We start from the raw sequence: 25,187 nt of genomic DNA on the forward strand, positions 1-25,187 counted from the left end.
GTACATTCCCCATAAGATTTTCCCCACCCAGAACAAACTTAAAAATCATGTAACTTTTTTTTTGTTTTTTCCTGCAGAAACCAATGGGATAGGATTCAAAACTAGGTGAGAAACTTGTGAGAAATCCAACCTGGTTGTATGTCTGAGAGGCTGCTACTGTATCAGCATCACAAGATAAAGCACTCTGGTATCACCTTGCCCATGTCCTCCTTAGTGTGACCCAAGACATTTGACTCTGATATGGTAACCGATAACTTTTCTTGCTCCACTTTGCAATGTTTCGTTTCCTACTTCTTATTACCTTGGGACACAAAAGTGGCAGAGTTGTTGAGAGCTGATGACCAGAAAAGGGAGAACACTAGAGGAAATCAGAGACAGTCAGGAAAGAAAGCCAAAGCTGATTTTCCAACTCTATGCTAACTCCAACCTGCAGAAAGAGCTGAATATAGAAATCTTCTTCTTCCACATCTGATGAAGTCACTCCATTTATGACATACACACACACAAAATGAATCACCTGGCTTTTTTTTTTTTCTTTTTTAATCCAGAAGAGTTGTGCTGGGGACTGTGCCCCGTCCTGCTGATACAGATCCTGAATGGAATCATCAGGAATGGCACAGTGCAGGTGTCAAAATCAAAGTAAGGCCGCAGAATTTTGAGAGGACCCTCCAAATACTGAGAACTTGTGTTGCACTCAAATGGTCTCCTGGATTTCTATATTTATGAGAAGGGCTTCTTATTGATGTCCCCCAGAATCCAGACTCAGACCAATTCTTCCAAAAAGGTCCAATTGTGTTGCTACATAGTAGCAAGGGTTTATCTTCATGCCCACCTAGCATTCCAGGCCCCCATTACTTCAAGTGAGCTTGAAATTATTTTAAGTGAACTATGGCTACAAATTTTTTACTGTTTTATCTAAGGGAGCATACAGTGGAGTGATTAAAGTCTGGACTCCTTTTCCTTCTGCTGAAGAGAAACGAGGAGCCCAGCTCTCAGGAATGGCATCAGTTCTCCTACAAACAAAATGCTGGGATGTGGACTTTTGGCACATTGTGGAAATAGGAGAACTATTAATTCTGTAATGGTTTTTATGCCACTGCATCAGGGAGGCTGTCCCACATTAAACCTTACTGCATCTGAAAACATGTTTATATCCCAAGAAGCCAGCCCAGCTTTTTTTAAAGGGAAAAAAACTATAAATCAATACCTCCACAGGGAGGTAACTCCTAATATTCCTATGATGTCTGAACCCTATGAAAAACCTCCTGACACAAAAATACCATTTTGGTTTTTCTACTTAACTCCAAACGTGGGCCTGACTCATCTGCTTGGGCTTGATGTTACACTACCAGCACAAGCTACAAGCTCCCTACCACCAAATAAACCTTGCTCTTCCACTTCCCATCATTTTGAACCCTGAACCTCATAGAATAGAAAGAAACACTGTATAAAAACAGATAAAGGGTTAAAATATTACAAATAAATAGCTAAAATTATCTTCCCTCCCCCCATCACTCCTAAGAAACAGACACCAAACATTACTTAAGTGTCCAAAATGACCAAAGTCCTTCATTTGCCCATGCTTCAAATGGACAACTACCCAAACAAAGGTGAACAACCTTCATGCAAATGCATCAAGGAATGTATTGCTTTTTCATTTTCTGCCCAGCCCTTCAAATACATGCACTAAAATGAGTTTAAAACGTGGCCTAAAAATGGAAAAAGGGAGAAAAAAATATATATGAATATTTCCCACAAAACTGTTTCCCACCCTTCCCTCTCCCTATGCCCCTCCCACCCCCTCCCTTTCATAAGCAAGTATTTTAACTTTTTTTTTTTTTCTGACAAAGGAACAAGTGATTCTTGGTAACCAGAATCAAACCCTATGGTCTCTTTAGTAGGGTCTGGCTATGCCTTTCTAAATTCACCCAACTCAGTGTCAAAGCCATGCCATTTAAGATTCTTAAACACAAAATCAGACCTGTCTGACTCACTGCTTATGGTGGTTTGCCTACAAACTTATTAGTTTTTCTCTGGCCATGTTTTTTTGTCTTAAAAAGTAAGGTTCCTAATTGCCAATCAGGGCCACATCCATAAGATCATCATCTTCCTCCCCAATCATAAAGTCAGGGCTGAGCCTTGAGGGCCTGTCTGTAGATAAGATTGTATTACTTGTCATAGACAAGGACTGGTCTGAAGAGATGGGTGATTTAGACCAACTCTCTGGCTTGATGCTATGAGATTTTTTCTTGTCTCGGTCTTTGTCCCGGTCACGGTCCCTATCTTTGTCTTTTACTTTCTTCTTTTCTTTTTTGTGCTTCTTATGCTTCTCTGTGCTATATTCTGGAAGTGGTCGGATGCCATCATCTGAGCTGGGACTGTTTTGATAAGATTTCTCTGCTATGGAGGACCCTGACTCACTTTCACTGTCCAGATTCTGGGGAGTATATGCTGGTGACTTACTATGGCTGGGAGAGCCACGTTCATGCTTTGGAGTGGAACCGCTGATAAGTGGAGAGCCATAATTTTTGGAAGAGGCCATCTGAGGCCTGAGCCCTTCACCACTTTCCCCAGGTTTCTGCAGAGTCACTTTGGCTTTAATGCTGGGGGATCCCCCATCATGCTTGCTGATGATAATTTTTGCCACACCCGTGCTCCCCACATTTTTTGACTCTGAGGTCTTCTTAGACGAATCCACTGAGCCCCCCGAGGTGGAAACCTTTGATTTGTCTTTATCACTTTTCTCACGCTTGCCCTGAAACTCCCCTCCTGACATGTTATGTTTGGAGGATATAGGATGGCTAGAATTTGTGCTCACCCCCATCTGGCCGTCCATTGGGTCTTCACCCCCAGGGCCACTGGTCACAACCCCATGCTTCAGTTTATCTATGACAGCTGTTAAGGACGGCTTCTTATTTCTACTGGGAGATTTCCCTTTGGAACTCCCATGCTGGTTCTGAGAGGATGACATGGAAGAGCCACTTGAGGAAAAGGAAGAGGAGGATGCTGTACAAGAATTAGATGATGGGGGAGTTTTCTGAGACAATGAGCCTGAGGATCCTAACCCTGAAGATGACTTCATGCCAGTGCTTGAACTAGTTCCAGACATATGAGAACCACCAGAACCTGAACTGATAGGGGACTTGGCTTTAGAGGATGGAGGAGTCCCAGGAACAGGCTTCATTGGAGAAGCAAGCTTATCAGAGCCTCCAGGTGGCCTTGAATGAGAAGGGGATATGTTTGGTTTACTTAAAGAAGGATTCATAAGTGATGATGGCTTCCCTTGAGGTTTCATCTTGGTGCTGCTGGAGCCACTGCTCAGTCCATGCTTGGTAATGGGAGACGACCCTGGCTTCCCCCCAGACTGGGATGAATTTTTGGACTGGCTAGATCCAGAAGACCCTTGGCTAGAATATATACTGCTACTTAACTTGGAACTTGAGGAACCATCTGATTTACTGCTTTTCATCTTGCCTGAGGTGGAAGCAGAAGATGAGGAAGAAGAGGAGGAAGAATGGCTATGGTGGCTTTTACTGCCTGAGGAAGAGACAGAACCACTGCTGGTATACTGGCTGTGAGAGGAGGGCTTGCCTACCATCACAGTTCCCTTAGGAATCTGAATAGTGATTTTGGGAATGGGTGGTGTAGCAACACCTGGGGGAGTCTGAGATCTTCCTGAACTGCCTGGAGATTTGGATCCACCTGTACTGGTAGGTGGGGTGAAAGGTCGGTTAGAACTGTGAGATGGAGACTTTCCCTCAGTGTCTGCCTTCTTCCGCTTTGGAGGCTTATCTTTGCTTTTGCCATCATTAGAAGGGGTCCGACTGCGTTTCCCTGGTTTGCTATCTAATCCTGGCCCTGACAGACTACTATTACTGGTGCCATTGCCTTCCTTTACTCTCTTTTGAGTCTTTTCTTTCCCTAAGTCACCAGTGGTCAATAAAGGACTCTGGCTACCACTGTGGTGCTCCATAAGATCTGCAGGACCCAAAGCCTTACCAGCCACTGCTATAATACTGAAATCAACTGTGTCAGCTTGGTTATTGCCTTTAAACTTAGTCTCCCCATTATCGCCTCCAAGCATTGGCACCCCCAAAGTATTTAGTGCCTGAGATGCAAATCCTTTGAAATCATCATTATCTCCACTTTGGCTGCTTTCATCAAAATATTCTTCTCCAAAACCACTTTGGCTCTGGCTGTTCAACAAATCAGGATTGAAATCTACTCCATCAGGAAAAAAATGATTGGTAGGAGAGTCACTACTGGGGCTTCCAGCAGCATCTGCAATAAGGTCAGCTGGGTCAGTGTATGGATTTTCATTATTATTGGTTTGAAAGACATCAGGGTCAAAGAGGGCACTCTGAGAATGCCCAGAGCTTGAAGAATCTCGAACAGGGGTACCAATGGGTGGGCAATCGTCACCAGTGCTGGGAAGCTTAGAGGCTTCTTCTGCAATGTCTGAAAGGATATCAGTTACATCTGGGCCAATGCTGTCTGAACTGGATAGTCGGACCATCCTTTGAATACTGGGTTGGGGGTGAGGTACTGGTTGTGGGTAAGTTGTTGGGGGAGTGCTACACTGGCTTGCAGCTGGAGTGATATGTGGCGTATCCAGCGTGTCAGCTGTCATGTTGACATCAAAGATAGGGTTCTGTGAGTCAACATCCATTGAAAATAGCTCCCTCTGAAAGTCATCTTCAGTCTGGTGCTTGGGTTTGTCAGGTGGTAATCTTGATGACTTCTTCTTCTTTGTCTTGTTGCTTCCCGAGCACATTTCCATCCGGGGTGAGCCGGAAGAGGAGTTCTGCCTTTCTAAAGGGCTGCTTCCATAAAGAGTTGAGAAATCCTGTGCAGGATTATCTTTAAGAAGGTTCATAAGCATCGGGTGGTTCTTGGTGTTGCCGGCCATCGAAGAGACAGGTGGCGGCGTGTGATGAGGAGGGGTCGGACTCGAGCCAATGGTAGACCCCCCGTTCCCTGTGATTTGCAACAAACTGGTAAGAATTGGGTTCTGAGACACCTTGCTGAAGTCCTCCCCATGGCCCACCGACTCATGCCGATCTTTGATGCTCATGCTCATATTAAACAAGGTGGTAATGGGACCCCCCGGAAAGGTGTTGGTTGGTGTAGTGGTACCACTCATTGGGTTGTTGCCTGTGGTCATGCCATACCCTGGGCTGCTAGCCGGGGGCAGGTTCTTTTTCACCATGTCTTCAACTGTCTCTGCAATGAGGGACAGTGCTGGGGTGTCGGCCTGAATGGTTTCAGCTTTCCTCCGAATAGCCCTCATCGTCACAGGGATGGACATACATCTATAAGATAAGCAGAAAAAAACAAAAGTTAACATTGCACTAGCTGCTGAGTGAAACCCATTTTTCATCTGGGAAAACAAGCCTCAATTTTGCCAGAGTTTTAGATATGCCATCAGAGGTTTGCAGTGAGCAGTTTTCAGGTAAAGCAAATAACCCGAAAGGCAGGAGCAGTTCTATGAAATGCCAGAGTTTGGGGTAAATTCATTCTAAAAAGAATCTGGAGCAGCAGGCAATTGTCAACCTCTTTTATCTTTTGAAGCACCACCAAAACAAACCAACCATAAACAAGAGTCCAAATAAACAGACATCATATTGAACTAAAAGAAAACTGGTAATAATGAACTCAGTAAAAAATGTCCTCCTTTTGGGGCTTCGTATGTGATTAATGGGATATATGATTTAGCTTAATTAATGAACTGCTAGAAAAATCTCTTGACTCATCAAGTTCTAAACCTTAATGGCTGGGGTGGGCCCGGTCGCGCAGCGGTTAAGCGCGCGCGCTCCACTTCAGTGGCCCGGGGTTCACAGGTTCGGATCCCGGGTGCACACCAACGCACCACTTGTCAAGCCATGCTGTGGTGGCATCCCATATAAAGTAGAGGAATATGGGCACGGATGTTAGACTAGGGCCAATCTTCCTTGGCAAAAAGAGGAAGATTGGCATCGGATGTTAGCTCACGGCTGATCTTCCTCACACACCCACAAAAAAAATAATAAAAAATAAACCTTAATGGCTTAGATCACCCCAAAGCTATGTGAAAATTGTTACTACTGGTATGAAATCTTGTTTATTTTTTTTTTTAATTTTTTTTTTCCCCCCAAAGCCCCAGTAGATAGTTGTACATCATAGTTGCACATCCTTCTAGTTGCTATATGTGGGATGCGGCCTCAGCATGGCCGGAGAAGCGGTGCGTCGGTGTGCGCCCGGGATCCGAACCCGGGCCGCCAGCAGCGGAGCGTGTGCACTTAACCGCTAAGCCACGGGGCCGGCCCAAATCTTGTTTATTTTAAAGCAAATCACTTTTTATCTTACAGATAAATTTATATTTATAAACATATGTTTGAAAACATTTTGCTCTAGAACACGTCAGCAATCTTTCTTAAGGGGCCAGATAGTAATATTTTAGGCTTTTAAAGATCATATAGTTTCTGTCTGACTACTCTGCCATCTTAACTCAAAAGCTGCCATAGACAATCTGTAAATGAACAGGCACAGCTGTGTTCCGATAAAATTTATTTACAAAACAGGCCACTGGTACCAGCTCTAGAAAAATCTCAAAATTACATATTAATGTTTCTGGGCAGCTGACTGGCTTAAGTATCTTCTCACATACTGCCATTTGACCTGTTACATATGTTAAAAAGTGACACAAGGGACAAGACTAGTGGCGTAGTGGTTAAGTTCACGCACTCCGCTTCAGCGGCCTGGGGTTCACGGGTTCGGGTGCTGGGCGTGGACCTACACACCACTCATCAAGCCATGCTGTGGCAGCGTCCCACATATACAGTAGAGGAAAATGGGCACAGATGTTAGTTCAGGGACAATCTTCCTCAAGCAAAAAGAGGAAGATTGGCAACAGATGTTAGCTCAGGGCCAATCTTCCTCACCAAAAAAAAAAAGTGACACAGAGGAAAAGCGAAAAAAGACCTACATCTTATTTCATCTCTCTCCCTCCTAGAGAACCCTAATGCCAGGCCTGAAGTTACCTACTTTACTACCTACAACTCTCATAATGGTATTTAAAAAACAAAAGCTCATATTTCTCTTGAATCTGAAAGCAGAGAAGGATGAATTCAAAGCAGTGACTAAATGCTTTCCTCCTAAATTTCCAATTCACTCTAATACTGAAAACAACATTCATTATACACCTCTTAATAGGACTCTGATGGAAAAGGGCCAGTGCTACCTTTGAACAACTTTGGCAATGAAGTCATCTGTGCAGATGAGTGCATCTGACAGCCCCTTGTAGAGTTTACAGCTCACATGTGTTGAGTCCTGCACATCCATTACCACTGAAAGACAAAATATATAGGAACTTTTTGAGATAGATTCAGCTTTGAACTTTTCAAAAAAAGGTAAAGGGACTAAAATGCTGCCCTGAGAGAGGTGCTAGCCACCCACACAACTCACCACACACCAGGGAGTCATTCACAGGGTGCTGAAAAGATACGCTGAAACGGGACTCTGAGAGGGGACACACTTCAAATTGTAGGAGCCCAGGAGAATCTAAAAGGCAAAGAAAAGGATCATAAAATTATATAAGACTTGAGACAAGTAAATAATAATCTCTACACAGAATGAAATTCTCTCCCTCCTTGGAAACTAAATCCCACACATTTTTTTTTTTAACATTTTTTTTTTAATTTTTTTTTTTTTTTTTTAAGATTTTATTTATTTATTTTTTCCCCCCACAGCCCCAGTAGATAGTTGTGTGTCATAGCTGCACATCCTTCTAGTTGCTGTATGTGGGACACGGCCTCAGCATGGCCAGAGAAGCAGCGCGTCGGTGCGAGCCCGGGATCCGAACCCGGGCCGCCAGCAGTGGAGCGCGCTCACTTAACCACTAAGCCACGGGGCCGGCCCTTTAATTTTTTAATTAATTAATTTATTTATTTTTCCCCCAAAGCCCCAGTAGATAGTTGTATGTCATAGTTGCACATCCTTCTAGCTGCTGTACGTGGGACACGGCCTGAGCATGGCCTGAGAAGCGGTGCGTCGGTGCGCACCTGGGATCCAAACCCCAGCCGCCAGCATCGGAGCGGGCGCACTTAACCGCTAAGCCACGGGGCTGGCCCAATCCCCCACATTTTTTAACACACAAAACCTACTATGTCATCCGCAGGTGATAAAAAGAATCATATTCCAAGGAATCTGCCAGTTTAGGTTATAAATACTCCAAAACAAAGATGTAACTAACCTTAAATTTTCTAAACTAAAGGTATTTAATCCCTAAATTGTTAAAGACCTTGGCAGATATAAACACCCTGCCTTGAAAGCAAATTCTGAAAATAAACGTAGCCAAGAGGAATTTCTCATTCAATTTGATAAGCAGATATCCAGAACCACTGCCATAAACCCTGCTTTCTATCAGTGTTTGCAGCTGTTAGCTGTGCAACCCAAAGTCTGATAAGCAGGGATGTAGGTGCTATAATCTAAAATGATATATTTAGGGCCAGCCCCAGTGGCGTAGTGGTTAAGATTCAGCATGTTCCACTTCGGTGGCCTGGGTTCGATTCCTGGGTGCAGACCTACACCACTTGTGGCCATGCTGGGGCAACAACCCACGTACAAAATAGAGGAAGACTGGCAACATGGAAGACTGGCAACAGATGTTATCTCAGGGTGAATCTTCCTCAGCAAAAATAAATCAATAAAATGATATATTTATGCCAAATACACATACATCTGTCATAATAGGTTCCTAAGCCAAACATGCTAGCAGCCTAGAGACAATGATCATATCTTTTCTTGGGAAAAATCATGCATCCCTGTAGGACTAACTTCATAAATACCTTACTAAAACCATTTTTAGATGCCCTGAAGCTATTTGGAGAATTCTCCTAGGATTCAAATACATGAAATAGAAGGGCAATAGGCACACCTGCATATGCTCTGTGTCATTACTCCAACTCTCTAAAATTTCTCATTTCTAAAGCAATTCTTATTCCCATAAAAGACATCTCCTGATTTACCCTCCCTGTTTCTTCTTGCCTACCATTTGCACTGATACATCTCTCTCACAGAAGTGCTTTACAACTAAGGTAAAAAAAATTTGACTATGGTTAACTAGAGCAGCCAAAATTCACATCAAGGTTTCTAATAGCAAACTGTGTTTGAAAAACATCAGCATTCCAGAATCCTGGGAGAAAAAGAAAAGGGCACAGGTCTCACCCCCTTTCAAGCTATATGATTAAGTTCTCCAAAGAATGGGGAGAGGAAATATACTCAGGACTAAAAGCTAGGAAGCACTGTCCTAACAACCTAAAGTTTAGATATCCAAAAATCCTCTCTTCGTACAGGACCCCAAGTTCTATCTTATATATCTACTGCAAGGTTCAGGCCTTTAGGTACCCAGTTATATCACTATATGAAGAAAAAGAGTAAGTCCACTGCAAAAAAAACAGTGGTCTTTCAAATCCCAATTTACAGATTGGTTCCATCAAAATTATTTGTGGAGCTTAAACTAGATTCCCAACTCCTCCCACTGGGGTTCTAATTCAGTTCATCTGGGTGTGTAAACCAACTATCTGTATTTTTAAAAGCTGTTCCACAGGTGATATGATGGGCCACCAAATTAGAGAACCACTAGAGTAATCAGTTTCCATTTACCAGTAACTATATCAAAAAGAAAGGCAGTACCTTCTTTCAAAATAGTTCTTTTGACACAGCTTCCAATTAGGGTGTTATAGGCCACTTGGTGTCTGATCAGATTTAGGATAAGAGGAACCCGGCCAGGATGTTGAAAGGTGATTTTGTTAACAAGGGTTCCCTGTAGACTTCTGCCATCTGGAAGAGGAGCATCCTTGTTGAGGAAATAGCAATGCTGCTGACCTGGAAGAGCCTGGGTAAAAGGAAAAAAAGAAACGAATTCTGTTTACTCACCCATTGTACTCCAACCACAAACTATCCTGAAAAGAAATCTACTCCACAAAAATCAGCAGCAATTTCTTGGTGAATAAAAACTCCACAGTGAATTCTTTGGTCAGCTGATGTTATAAATGCCAATTACTCAGTTGGCTGAAAAGACCCGTTTTTTGTAAATATTCTTCTATTGGTTTCCTAACCTAGCTAACATAAAAATTACCTCAGAAATCTAAGAGGTTCCTGAACCATACGTGCAAAATCTGTATTTTTAACAAAACACCCTATATAATTATAATGTAGCCAGAATTTGGCAACTACTACTTTAGTCTAGGCTATTATCAAACATTCAAACAAATTCAAGTCCAGATGAGGTTTTGGAAGCTGAACCTTTCTTTACTCATTCTAGCACCTTCTTCTCTGTATGTACTTCAAGGACCTTCCCAGATTATAACCTCATGACACTTGAAAGAATTGAACAGTAAGAACCCTTAACACCTACTTATAAAAGCTCAGAATACCGTTAAAGAGACTTTCATCTGAAATTTCAACAATGAAATGTACATTGTTGTTTCCTGACTTGGAAGCTCATGCTCTCTTCCTTCAGTATGTTTTAGAGCTTTCTGTAATTTCCTGCCTGACTGAGAAAACTGGATATGATCCAGCAGTCCAAAAGAATGTTATCTGACTTCAGTAATCCTATAAAGGAAGATTCTATTCTTGGGTCCAAACATAATCTACAACAATCCACAGGGCCTTACTTACAGCATAAAATCGCATGTTGTGATTCAAAGGTATGGAGTCAGGGTCCTTTGACAGCTCAAATTGAGTGATCAGTTCATAGAGGGGTACATAAGTTGGTTGAGTTTCAAACAATGGAATTCCTGGAAAAATAAGGATCAATATAATGATCACAATAAAATCAAAACATTGACAGCTCAGTTTTCCCTTCATGACTTCTACTTCATTCATCCATTTTTTTCAAAAAGTACTAAGCATTTACTAGTACAAAGCACCATGACATCTATACCCATCAGGTTTTTTTTGAGGCCTGCCAAGACTGAAAGAGGTCTCAGATAATCTGATTTTGAAGTTTGCTTTTCATATTCATAAGAAGTATTACCTCCTGATGCTTAAAACTCACCTGTGCAATTCTGAAGTTTCTGAACAAATGCTCTAGATACTGGGATTGGCTGGGGAAATTTCAAGAAGAAACAGGCAGGGAGATCAACACTGTTGGCACTGGTGACTGAGGAGAAGGAAGGGGTCCTTCAAAAAAAAAAAGAAGGGGGTGGATTGGATTTTGACTTGATATGAAAATGAAAAATCTAAACACCTATTCTTAGACATGTCTGTATCATATAAACATACAAAACCTATCAAAAAGCTCACTCTTTCAACTTTCTTCCCCCAATTCCAAAACATCCTATTTGTTAACCCAAAAATATTTAATCAAACATCTATCCTGAGGCATGTTCTCTAGTTATTACTCCAACATTAACTCCATGTCAACATAAGTCCCATAAGAAAAAATGGAGCAATCATTAAACCAGAGGAATTAGCAGTTTGTGAGCAGACTTCAGAGAGGAACATTCAAATACTGCAGATATTGAAAAGAGCAATTAAGTGGATACAACAAAAAGCCAATCTCTAGAAAGTCAAGTGGGGGAAGAGCCAAGTGAAAGTAATACTGTTTCATACCAGGCTTGAAGTTGAAAAAATGGACTTTGGTACCCTAGAATTATATTTAACTTACCATTTGTTTTTTTTGTGTGTGAGGAGGTCAGCCCTGTGCTAACATCTGCCAATCCTCCTCTTTTTTTGCTGAGGAAGACTGGCCCTGGGCTAACATCCGTGCCCATCTTCCTCCATTTTATATGGGACGCTGCCACAGCATGGTTTGCCAAGCGATACGTCGGTGCACGCCCGGGATCTGAACCGGCGAACCCCGGGCCGCCGCAGCGAAGCGCACACACTTAACCACTTGCGCCACCGACCGGCCCCCTTAACTTACCATTTGTTGTCAACTGGATGTGACCCCATAATTAATGGTGCAATTGGGAGTTTATACATAGCAGATGTTCCTTCAATTGTCACTGATGCATTCATGCCCAAAGATCGAGGAACTAAGAATATGAAAGAAAAATGGTATTCTCCGAACTAATACAAATTATAAGGATCTTAACATTTAAAAAAAACAGGCTAACTTCTGCATAATTTCTCAGCCCTAATTTGTCTGTCAGATACTGTAATACCTTTATAACTTAGAAATGCTAGAAGTTACCTTTCTAACCAACCAATATTTCTGTCAGTAAATAAAACAAAATATAGTAAGCAATGCAGTCCAAGGAAAAGTTTTTTTAAAAGGCTCATTACCAATACTACTTTTTCCAACTTCAGAATGCATTTAAAATAGAATTATAATTATAGGATAGTCAATGATTGAAGTTACAAGGGGACCAAATGCAGTATTAGGCCATTTCTCATTATGTTTTAGCAAATTAAAATGCAAATAGAAAATAACATCCATTACTGTAATTCTTTAGTAAGTTGGCTAATTTCTTCACCTTTAAAGTAATAACTAAAGGGGATTATTTCAAGTCAGATGGTTTATATCTTTTCATTCACTCATTTACTTATTCAAAAGCACTATTAAACTGTTATTATTATGTATATATGTGTACATATATATGTATATAAGTATCTGTGTGTGTGTGTGTGTATCAGGTGCAAACTCTGGGAGGAATGGCAAACTCATTAGGGAGTGACAAACTTATCAGGGAGTAGCAAACCAAAAAGTACAGGCAGGCCTGGGCATTCAAATTTTTAAAAATATTTTTTTAAACACTGAGCAAAACCTTCAGTTGTTTTACAGTTAAAGTCTTACCATTATTCTCATGCAAAATGATGGGAGATGACGTTTTATCATCCAGCAGGTCAGAAGGAGAGGCATAGTATTTCAAGTTCATTAAATGACCTATGAAAAATAAAACATCACTACACCTTTATCAGGTAGATTAAAAATAAAAACATTCCCATTTCTTTTTTGTGTGTGTGAGGAAGATCAGCCCTGTGCTAACATCTGCCAATCCTCCTCTTTTTTTGCTGAGGAAGACTGGCCCTGGACTAACATCCGTGCCCATCTTCCTCCACTTTATATGGGACTCCGCCACAGCATGGCTTGCCAAGCGGTGCGTCGGTGCACGCCCGGAATCCAAACCGGCGAACCCCGGGCCACAGCAGTAGAGCGCGTGCACTTAACCGCTTGCGCCACTGGGCCGGCCCAAAACATTCCCATTTCTATAAATCTATATACAAGAAAATAGTTCCACAGATATGAGGACTCATGCTCCAAAGCAGCTTAGGAAATATGACAGAAGCATAAGTATTGATTCTAGTGGCAACAATTTACTTCACAATTAAAAAAATAAAACTGGGAGAGGACAGGTGTTGACACCTTATAAATTATTAAAAAATATATAAATCACTGGTAATCTTCTCCCTCTCTTTATAACCCAAGGTGAAATTTTAAGTAATGACCCTCAACTAAAATGAGACATTTTTCTAAATAAGCAAAATAGGATCACATACCCCCACTTCTTGGAGTGAGATAGCCAACACTGCCATGAAGAATCTTATCCAAGGGACCAGCATTGGTTGCTTTCCTGCAAGACAAATGATCTATGTTTGCTTGTGTTTAAGCCCTGAAGGTATTAGTGCACAATGTGATAATGAGTTCAGCTCTTAAAAGTCTTGTAATACTATCCTAACAACTCTATCCTATAATTGGGCGTATAACAATTGTATTTCACCTTCAAAGTGAAGGGATTATTTCCAAGTATACACCAATATGTAATATGATGAACAAAAATTACAACTAGACTACTATTTATCAGATGGGAGGCCAGATTTGACAAGTCTTCAGATAAAACCTATTGAATATCAACCAATAAACTAGAGATACTGATACTCAGAAAATGGAATGCCATCATCATTTGGGAAGTAAAAGGAGATGGACAAGATTTATAATATAGGTAAAATATAGATGTATAATAATATAGATATTTAGATATCCATAATATAGAAATATAAAATAAGACCCTAGTAACCCCCTAGATGAAAAACTTTAAGAACAAGGTACTCAGAAGGGTCATACAGAATTTACACCTTAGCCAGTCTTACCAATACATAACTGCCATTTTAGATAGATCCTGTTCTAAGGACTGGAGAGCCAAGTACATTTTAGTCTTCAGTTTGCTAGAGAGTAGAAGAAGAGAACAAGAGTTAAATAGTTGAAAAATACACACACACACACACACACACACACACACACAAACACTGATATTGAAAGCCTAAAGAGCAAGTCTATATTGGAGGCAAATAAAATATCTATTAAAAAAAAAACTTTAAAATGTTAAAAAAAAAAATCAATAGTGAGCTATGAAAGCTAATTTTTATCTCTGTTTAAAAGAGCCAAGCAGGTTAACAGAATCCCAAGTAGGTTAAAAAAAATGACAATCTAGTTCCACAATGACTAATTTCTTTCAGCCTAGAAATCAATATATTGAAGAAATCTCAAGGATTATAGTCTATCTTTTAGCATTATAATCCATCAATGCAGGTACTGTTTATTTAAAATACTTTTAAAAGACATAAAGTTGGAAGCTGAGCTATGTATTGTCAGTATGAATAGAAATCACAAATGAGATAGGCAGAAGAGTTGGCAAATTTCTAAGCACAAAATGGTTTATAGAGTTATACTGATTTTTCCAACAAAAGCAAAAAAATAAAAATACTTACTTGTCTCCTGGAAGGTTATAAAGATTAACAAGACCCTTAAGGTGCTTAGAAAATTCATCAAAATTTTTTTCCCTATAAGGAATTCAGGGAAAAGGGGAGAAGGAGGAGAATAAAACATACAATTACTACTCAATCTTAACAGCAAAGTGCCAAAAATCATGGCTATATAAAACATTTTAATAATTTGCTTTATTCTTTTTCTCCCAGCCAAAGTTTTCTAGAATCAATCAAAAGTAGAAAAGGAAAATGAAATGTTTTCCTTTCTCTGCCCCATTTTTCTGAAGAAGGTGCTAATAAGCAGTACAAAGGATAGTCAAAAAGACCTGATAATTCATATACTAATTCACTCCTACGTAATGAGACCTGGGTTTAGATAAATCACTTTCTTTTACTCTTAATATGTAACTGAGATGACTGGATGTCATGAGGGAAAAAAACACTTTTGTTTGGAGAAGAAATAGAAGTAAATAAATTGGGAAGATAGAACACTTGCACGTAAATGGCAAGATAAGAGAGGGGAAATGAACACTATGAGAGAGATGGGACACCTAGAGAAAAGGGGATGGGTAAACTGCAAACTCCAAAATGTTCCTATGACTAGATCTGCCCCAGGAAAAAGAAACTACCACCATCACCCCTGGCCTCCTCCTAGAACCCAATACTGTTCAGGCTTGGATTCTTCATCAAATGGGCTTTTGTGGGCAGGCTTAGGAATCCAATCCAACTCAACAATACTAACTCTCAAACTTTAAAAAAAAAAAAGTCTCTTGAAAGCTAAATTGCCCCGACAATGTCAGATACTTGGTCAGGCATTTTTGAGCATTCATTGAACACTCAATGCCCAAAGTGCCATGAGACAGTAAAAAGAAACAAGAGCAGGGCCGGCCCAGTGGCTTAGCGGTTAAGTGCGCATGCTCCGCTACAGGCGGCCCGGGTTCGGATCCCGAGCATGCACCACCGCACCGCTTCTCTGGCCATGCTGAGGCTGCGTCCCACATACAGCAACTAGAGGGATGTGCAACTATGACATAAAACTATCTACTGAGGCATTGGGGAAGAAAAAAAGGAGGAGGATTGGCAATAGATGTTAGCTCAGAGCCGGTCTTCCTCAGCAAAATAGGAGGATTAGCACGGATGTTAGCTCAGGGCTGATCTCCCTCACAAAAAAAAAAAAAAAAAAAAAAGAAACAAGAGCAGCAGCAAAATGTATTCCCTACCTTAAAATTACCGTCTATACAATGACTAAAAATATCAGGTAAAGGCTAATATTCTTTTTGAGGTACCCACTTCCAAACATGCTTACAAATTAGCTTTAGAACACCATCAGTTTCTAAGTTGGTGCAGTCTTCTACTCCAGATTAGAACCTGAAATATTGGCTTTCTGAACTATTCTGGTAATACACCTTTGCTAGACTTATTGATTCAATGAAATCATAAAAGGTTATTTTTTATGTTGCACTGCAATTTTTTTAAAGCTGGTTCAAATTTGGTGCATTTGGCTATAAGCACATTAAACTGATCATTGAGAAAGCTGTGTGTAAAACTTATTTCCTCAATATTAACACCCCTTCTAAGACATCTCCATGTGGTATTTGAGAATGTCACTATATTTAAAACATAAAATTGATGTAATGATTTTCTCAAATTCCCAGAAAGTTAATTCTGGGTCTAAATTTAAGCATGGAAATTTCCACTCAATTCAAAGGGAAAAAATAAGCCAGTGGAAAAAGCCATCAACTACTAAAAGGACTGTCTTCAAGCCTAGTACTCTACTATGCTGGGAGTTTATCACACATATACCTTAAATGTAAAACAATTTTTCTCAAAATTAAAGTGAAAAAAAGTTCTTTTCATGGTATTGACTCAATTTTCTCAAGCCTTCTCTGATTCAATAATTAGGTTTCATTTATTTTTGTTCCACACAGAATTCCTAAGTCTAGATCAGTAGTTCACAACCAGGAATGATTTTGCCCTCTAGGGGACATCTGACAATATCTGGAGATATTCTAATTGTCACAACTCAGGAGGTACTACTGGCAACTAGTGGGAGAGACCAGGGATGCTGTTAAACATCCTACAATGCACAGGGCAGCCCCCTAAGAGCACAGAATTTTCCAATCCAATTTGTCAAAACTGCCAAGGTTGAGAAACCCTGGGATAGACTGAGTAGGATAAGAAATCAAGCTAAGTCAATTCTAAAAATGAACAAGAACAGACTCTAAAAAATCTTGACCCAAGAAAATAAATTTGTTCCTCAGGAAAGTAACTTCTGACCAGCCTCAAAACCCAGCTATAAAGAACAGCATCATCTGCCAATATCAGGGAATATAAATATCATTTGCTCACCTTAGCTGCTGTACAAGCTCTGGACAGCTCTGAAATTAAAGAAATCATATTAAAACTTTAAACTACCTTCAGACTTTTAAAGACATCAAATTTTTTCTCTTTTATTAATAGTACATGCTTTATAACAAAAACATTAAAACTATACAAGGTTCTAATATTAAGGTATCAAAAAGCATCTTCTTCCTACTTGGTAAACTATGGGGTTGGGGTGGGAAATTAAAAATCAAAATATACGAAATAGTTTATAAAAGAATCAACTTTCAGTAGCTTGTTTAAAACATTAGGACCTCTCTTTAATGCCATCCTTGGAATCCATATCCAACTGTCTGGTTACACACATTTTATATTCATCTATGAAACATTAGCTATGTACAAGATTATCTGTCCTTCTTGATTACAAGCTCTTTGAGGATAGGAACTTTAAGTTATTTATCTCTGTATCCCCAGCACCTATTCAATTGCGGCTCATGTTTGTTGATATGAAATGGAAAGGGTTCCTCTGGTGTTTCCACTTGTCAAAGCCTTTGGATGATGTCAGAGATGGACCCATGTTATTCTAAATTCCATTCTATAGCTATTGATGTTGTAGCCCATCACATCATCTCTATAGTGGCTCATGAAAAAACCTAAACCCAAACTATTTCAAACCCCAACAATTCATTTTAATATTAATGTCCCTAAGTAAACCCCACAGATTCCAGTGAAATATCAACAACACATACCACAGGATTCTCCCCATGGTGAGCCACTTTTACATCACAAAGCTGTCCTGCAGGATCTAACTGCACTTCCACATAGAACATATCTGACGTGATGTAACATTCAGTGCCACTGGCACTGAGATGAGAGCCCAGTCTAGCAGGAACAAATCAAAACAAAAATTAATAGAGGACACATAAATAAAGCCACCCAAAGTCAACACTAAGGTAAACATTTCTGCCTACAGATAGACTACTTACCCATTCTGTCTTGCTATAGACTCCAAACGATCAGTCATTGCTGGTAAAGATGTCACTATGAAAGGGTGAAAAAAGGAAATCACAAAGGATGCTCCAAATAACTTAAATTATATTCTTCAAAGACAGAAACATGCTGAGGAGTATAACCATCCTTCCAAAGCCATAAACACATTCAATAGTTCAAATGCTTATAATTTGCACAAAGTTCATTGGTCAGGCTTAGCTGTGACCTAGGTAGTAATAAGGGTCAAAAAAAACATCTATTTGAAAAAATTATTGGACCTTTCTCTTCTCCCTTTTCCATTACTTATTTGGGACAAGTTATCTTTAACTGAAAGAAGAAATATTTATCTGCTAATGTTAGAATAAGGAAGATTAACATCAAAACCAACATAAACACTCAATGTTCATAGCAGCATTATTCACAATAGCCAAAAGGTGGAAACAACCCAAGTGTCCATTGATGGATAAGTGGATAAACAAAATGTGGTATATGATGCAATAAAATGTTATTCAGCTTTCTTAAAAAGGAAGGAAATTCTGACATATGCTACAAAATGGATGAACCCTGATGACATTATGCTAAGTGAAATAAGTCAAAAAGGACAAATACTGTATGATTCCACTTATATGACATATCTAGAGTAGTCTTGACTAAAGTAGAATGGTGGTTATCAGGAGCTGGGGAGAAGGGGATATGAAGAGTTATTGTTTAATGGGTACAGAATTTCAGCTTGGGAAGATGGAAAAGTTCTGGAGATGGATGGTGGTGATGGTTTCACAACAATGTGAATGTACTTAATGCCACTGAACTGTACATTTAAAAAGGGTTAAAATTGGGGCCGGCCCGGTGGCGTAGCGGTTAAGTGCACGCACTCCGCTGCGGTGGCCCAGGGTTCACAGGTTCGGATCCCAGGCGCACACCGACCCATCGCTTGTCAAGCCATGCTGTGGCGGTGTCCCGTATAAAGTAGAGGAAGATGGGCACAGATGTTAGCCCAGGGCCAGTCTTCCTCAGCAAAAAGAAGACTGGCGCCAGATGTTAGCTCAGGGCTAATCTTCTTCACAAAAAAATAAATAAAAATAAAAGGGGTTAAAATGGTAAATTTCATGTTATGTACATTTTACCACAATTGAAAAAACGAAAGCAATATTCAGCTAAATCAGGTTCATTTGCGGTGGATCAGAGGAAAATCTATCTTTAATTTCATTTTCCCCTCAAAATAGATAGAAGTAGTAATGAATGCATAATCAAGCTCATGATTTAAATTTTATGTTTGCTTTCCTGAAAACACTGTCCATAAACACTGTAAAAATCTTTTAGATAGAGTTAAAATGTCCATCTTCTAATTAGAAGAGAACATGTGAAGAAAAAAAAAAAAAAGAATTCTTCCTTGCTATCTTTTAGTTACCCTTCATCAATTATATTTTGAGTCTCTACTAGCCTACAAAATAAGATCAAAAATAAATGTTTCAAAAGTTCAGGTAAGAGCTCATCTCAACTCCATAAGGAAAGCAAGAACACCACCTAGCATAGACAGTTGACCTATCTCAATTTATATTTCTAGTGTAAATATAAAACGGTCTTTCTTAAACTGAGGGTTTTAAGAAATCAGCATATTTCAAAGATGTTTACAAACCTTTGAGAGCTTTCTGCAATGTCTCCAAACAGCTGACCAAATGTTGGTGCCCTCCAGAACTCATCACAACCCTCTTCTCCTGTATTAAGTGGGAAAACATTTGAAGTAAAAATTAACCAAGCCAACAGTGTTTCAGGTAAACATACACATTATCCTACTAGTAATATTTCAGGATAGTCTATAGACAATATGCTATAGTCTCTATACTCTATATTCTCTATATACTCTAGGTAGTCTGTAGACTCTTAACTGTTACTCTGTCCATCCATCCAAGGGAGGAAAAGTTCATATACACAGATACATCCATATCTATATACACTAAGGTAGAAAAAGGTATTCCCAGATCTAAAATAAGATAACCTTCAGAGAAAATTAGGAAGAACCAAAATGTAATAAATAAGATCAGCCTTCTGTAGAAGTAACTATATCCTAAGATTTAGTCAGTTAAATGGAGTGGCTTAGGAGACTTGGCAATTCCCAGATCCAACAAGGTGATTTGCATGTAATCTATGAAATACAAGCAGATCTTGGTAAAACTAGATTGACTCTAAGAAACAAATATGTAGTCCAGAAAAGGGACTCCCAAAGAGCAAAAAATTTGGCATAGTTTTTCTAACTTTATCCAGAGAAGTTTCTCTCTGCACAACATTCCACAAAAAGTTTCTCTCTTGCACAGTCCCCAGAACTGTGAACAGTTTTATAATACCCGGATAGTTTTTCAGCCTTTTCCATTCCCAAATCCATCACTCTTTGCTCTAATTTCACCCTCACAAAACAAACATGTGATTAGTTAATAATCCGGCTTCCCTTGTACCTTGAATAGACAAGGGGGTGCTCTGGACAATGGATACCAGTATTTTGGTAACTGGAAAGATAAACCCTCTGTTGTAAATTAATAAATTGGCATTCTGATTTACACATTAATCTACTGAGATTTTGTTAGTATGTCAGTTTTTGAAAAATCTTCCAAGTCTTACTATACCAATAAATTAGGTTTCTGAATCTGCAAAAGTGAGAAGTAGACAATGGAAGCTATGGTGACCAACCAAGACACTGGTACCCCAAGAGAGGGTCTTAGTAGCCACCTGGAATTCCTCAATCTCATGATGTCTCTCTAATGCAATATCATTGATAGAACATATTTCAAACTAGAATGTGGCTGCCTTGCAGTATAAAAATGACAACCTCTGAATTTCCAGACTGGAAAAATTGCCATTCTTTTATTTAAGACATTTTTTTAAAAAATACCTTCTATGTACACAATCCTGAACCAAAAGATACACATAACATTTGTGGAATTTACAGTTACAGAAATCTTTTAGCAACACGACACTCTGATAGCCATTATCTCCTTTGATCCTTACAACAAAACTATGTGGAAAAGCAAACTAGTGTTGTGTGCATCTACTTTCCAGATGAGGAAACTGAGACTCAGAGAGATTAAATAATTTGCCCAAAGTCATGTAGGTAGTAAGTACTGGAGTCAAGCCTAAAATATAAGTCTTTGACAGCAAATTCAATTATTTTGCAAGTGCTATACTGATATGACCATTTTAAACACTAATAAATCTACTAAACTGAACTTACTCTGGACCCAAAGTAAGATTTGGAGGGGAGGAGGGGGTACTTTCATTCAAATACAACATATATACAGAGAAGTATATGAATCTTAAGTAAAGAGATCCATGAATTATCACAAAGTGAACACACCCATATTACCACTGCCCAGGTCAAATCATAGAAGTAAAGTTTTCCTACATTATTGACTACCACTGGAATCATATGGATGAACTTTCAACATCCTGCCAACACCCCCCACCCCCCTACTCCCTGTCTTCCACTTAACTAGGGCTACCCATATGGTGAATGACTCAGGAAGAAGTAGTACTGTAGAAAAAGAGCTTGACAGAGTGAACAGGTGAAGCTAGTACTGTAGAAAAAGAGCTTGACAGAGTGAACAGGTGAAGCTAATTAAGAATAAATTGCAAATTCTACTAGTAGTATAAATACAATAAAAGTACTATCACATTAGAATCAACAGCTTGACAGGAAGTGAAGAATAAATGTCTCTCTATAACAATCTATCCTGTGTGCCTCTATAGGTGTATTTCTTATCACCTTTGCCTAAAGTAACCCAGTGTACTGTAACTCATGATTAACACCATTTTATAAATATACCTCCCTCTTAGACTCTTAAAGTTGATAGCCAGTGTACTCAGGTGTTTTATGATAAATAAAACTGCAGACACACTACAATAACTACTTTTAAAAAGTCTACACAGGAGCTTAGCTTATTAAATAATTATCTAAGCACAACACTTTATCCACTTCACTACAATCCTCACCATGACTTGACGCACAAGCTTAATGGTTTCACTCCAAGGTCTATTTTGGTTAAATTTTGCATGGAGCCGTTCCAAGAGAGAACTCATCTTACTCAGCTTTTCCGATTCTACGATATAAATCAGAAAACATAATTAGAAACTCTTCTTTCAAGACCTTCCACAGTTTTTCCTGCAAATGAAACTCCCATACTTCCTCCTGTTAAGAACTCAGTTAAAATATTTTTCAGTGTCATTTACTTCAAAACATACAAAGAGGGGCTGACCCCATGGCTTAGCGGTTAGGTGCACGCGCTCCGCCACTGGTGGCCCGGGTTCGGATCCCCGGCGTGCACCGACGCATCACTTCTCTGGCCATGCTGAGGCCACGTCCCACATACGGCAACTAGAGGGATGTGCAACTATGACATACAACTATCTACTGGGGCTTTGGGGAGAAAAGGCAAAAAAAAAAAAAAAAAAATACAAAGAAATTTATTTTTAATGATAAGAAGACACACAAATTATGGGTCTAATCTAACAAACACCATAGAACAAGACTGCTTTCTATTCAAACTTTTAATAAGAACCAAAAAAAGAACCATCTCTAATAATGTTTCAGGATTGAGACTACATTTCATGGCAAAATCATTTCATGATATGCATGAAATCCTTTGTATGATATATGTGGAGCATACATTTGAACATGGCCTTACTATGATTAGTTGGTTTTCAGTGTGAAAATACAGACTTTCTTAATTTTTTGACATAATTTTAAGAGATCAATTTATAAGTACTATCAAGAAAACAGGCTTTATTTCCCATTCAGATTTTTCCTATTTGAATTCAAACTAAAACTATATGGACAGGGAAGACATCACTGACTAAAGACACCAGTGTTTTGGACAACAGATACCAGGATGAGTTTCCAGCAGAGGTAACAGAAAGGTAGAAAAGACTGGCTCCTGGATTAGGTGTGTGAACAAACCTACACTCTCCAACCCTCTTCTAATTCTTGTACTGCTTAGTATGAGCAAGGACCTGTGCTAGAGACCACTGGCAATGCAAAAACACACAATATGCCTGAGATGACATCTGTGAGGGGGTGTGGATAAGTTAACGTGGAAATAACCATCACACAAAGCCAAAGGAGATATGCTCTTAAAAACAGAGACACATTCTATTGAAATTCAAAGGAGGAAAAGTTCATAATTAGTTGCGGAGATGCTACAGAAAAGATGTCATTGAAAGATGAATAGAATGTCAGCAATCAGAGTTGAGGCAGTGACATCTTCTAAATCAAGATTCAAACACCTTCCTCCAATGCCCTCATCTTCTGGAAAACTGGTTTGGGGGCTGTTTCAGCCAGTTTATAGTTCTGGACACAGTTCTGGCAATTTCCACTTTCAAGACTTATTCATTCAAGCACTATTGTACGTGTGGGGGCTACAACAGCGAGCAAACTAGACAAAATTCCTGCCTCATCGAGTTTCCATTTTTACACTTGTCATTCCTCTATACCCAAGGAGTATACCTTTCTTCTTCCTCTCATTCAAAACACACTCCCCTTCTTTTCCTTGAGAAGCCTGAAGATAAATATCTTTACACAAATGTTCAAATCAAACATTCTTTGAGCAACTATTATGTGCCAGGGACCATGCAACGATGAGGAACACAAGGGCCCTGATCTACAAAGCTCAGAGTAAAGTGGAGAAGAAGAATTAACAACAATACAGTGAGCTGTATCAATAGCACTATGTCCAAAATACTAAGGAAGCATTTAAGCCAGAATGCGAAACTTTAGAGAATCTAAGTAAGTTTCCACAGAAAAGTCATTCTTCAGCATTTCTAAGTTAGGCCAGCCATTGAAAGGATGAAATTCAGCGCATTTTTAAAATATACAATAGCACAAGATCGGAACACTGTGGCATTCTAGGGAACTGCTGGCTTTTAATATTTTAAGGACCTAATCATTTCCCTTACGCCAAAACATCCTCCAGTACTTTGACACGCAGCTCTGTTATTTTTTGTCATTATTCAGACGTCTCTTCTGGAACGAGATGTAAGCAAGTTTTAGATTCACTCGCCTGTTCTCCCATCACTTTAGACTAAAAACGCTCTGAGGCCCAATTGATTGCCCCTAGCTATGCAGGAAACCTTCACAGAAGTTGGGAGCCCCCATCACCCCAAAGTCGGAGCTCTCCATCACCAGGGAAGGCACAGTCAGAATATAAAACCCACACATACCCCGCCTCCTGGACTCTGCGCCCCCGGGAAAGTGGCCCCCGCGGAGGCATCGGTCCTCTTACAGCTCCTCTTACAGGTTGGCTCCCCCCAGCTGTGTCCCGCCCCCCTCTTTCCCCCTCAGTCACTCACCCTCGGTTTCCCCCTGAGCCTTCATCCTGACGGTGGGGAGAGCCCGATTCCTACACAAGAGGATAAGCCCTTCCCCACCAATAACGGGGGAACCAAGTTGGTTCGGGATCCCGGGACGCAGGGCACCAGCAGTCCCCACTCTTCCCGGGAAGGCTCAGTCTGAAGTCCCCGGCGGCAAGAAGAGAAGGGTGCTCGCGGCCGCCGCCATCTTCCCCAACGGAACTTCCCAAAAATCGCGAGATTAACCGTGATCCTGCGAGAGAGAGGAAAAGGGCTGGGCACCAAAATATCGCGTAAAATGGTTAATAGGGTGCTTCTCGCGAGATTTTTCCAACAGCGTTTCCTCTTGTTTGTCTCAGAGTCTTGGAGCTAGGCGTAGAGTTTGCCGGCGGGTGCTCTTTAGGTCTTTCGCGAAAACTGTCGTCTTCCTTTTGGCATTTAAGCAATTCGCAGATTAAAATCCCCCACTCTCGTTACTGAAAGACTAGCTTTTCGAAGAATATTGGTATCGGAAATATTTTACTAAAGATAGTATGTTTTCTTGAGATACTAGATGGATTAATTATGCCGTAAAAAAGATATTGGCCGGGCCGCCCGGCGTCGCGGTGAAGTTCGTGCGCTCTGCTTGGGCGGCCCGGTTCGCCGGCTTGGATCCTGGGCGTGGACCTGCGTACCGCTCATCAAGTCATGCTGAGGAGGCGTCCGACATAGACAACTAGAAGGACGTGCAACTATGACACACACAACTGTCTACTGGGGCTTTGGGGAGAAAAGAGGAAAAAAGAAGGAAGATTGGCAACAGATGTTAGCTTAGAGCCAATCTTCCTCAAAAAAAAAAGATATTGGCTCTT

At 40.0% G+C, this 25,187-nt stretch overlaps 1 protein-coding gene across 1 annotated transcript; it reads right to left on the reverse strand.

The window, feature by feature from the left end:
- Positions 1–1,803: 1,803 nt before the first annotated feature.
- On the reverse strand, positions 1,804–24,546 carry MED1 (mediator complex subunit 1). The gene is made up of 17 exons (XM_058560853.1): positions 24,337–24,546; positions 21,985–22,091; positions 19,640–19,718; positions 18,000–18,054; positions 17,763–17,895; positions 17,041–17,069; positions 14,695–14,766; positions 14,077–14,151; positions 13,486–13,559; positions 12,782–12,871; positions 11,909–12,020; positions 11,039–11,163; positions 10,660–10,778; positions 9,673–9,874; positions 7,444–7,539; positions 7,220–7,325; positions 1,804–5,312 (listed from the first exon to the last, which is right to left on the reverse strand). Exons 1-17 carry the CDS (start codon positions 24,359–24,361, stop codon positions 2,069–2,071), a joined length of 4,743 nt encoding a protein of 1,580 aa, XP_058416836.1. The 5' UTR covers positions 24,362–24,546; the 3' UTR covers positions 1,804–2,068.
- Positions 24,547–25,187: the final 641 nt, after the last annotated feature.

This window comes from Diceros bicornis, chromosome 18, assembly GCF_020826845.1.
Source record: "Diceros bicornis minor isolate mBicDic1 chromosome 18, mDicBic1.mat.cur, whole genome shotgun sequence".
Taxonomy (NCBI): Eukaryota; Metazoa; Chordata; class Mammalia; order Perissodactyla; family Rhinocerotidae; genus Diceros; species Diceros bicornis.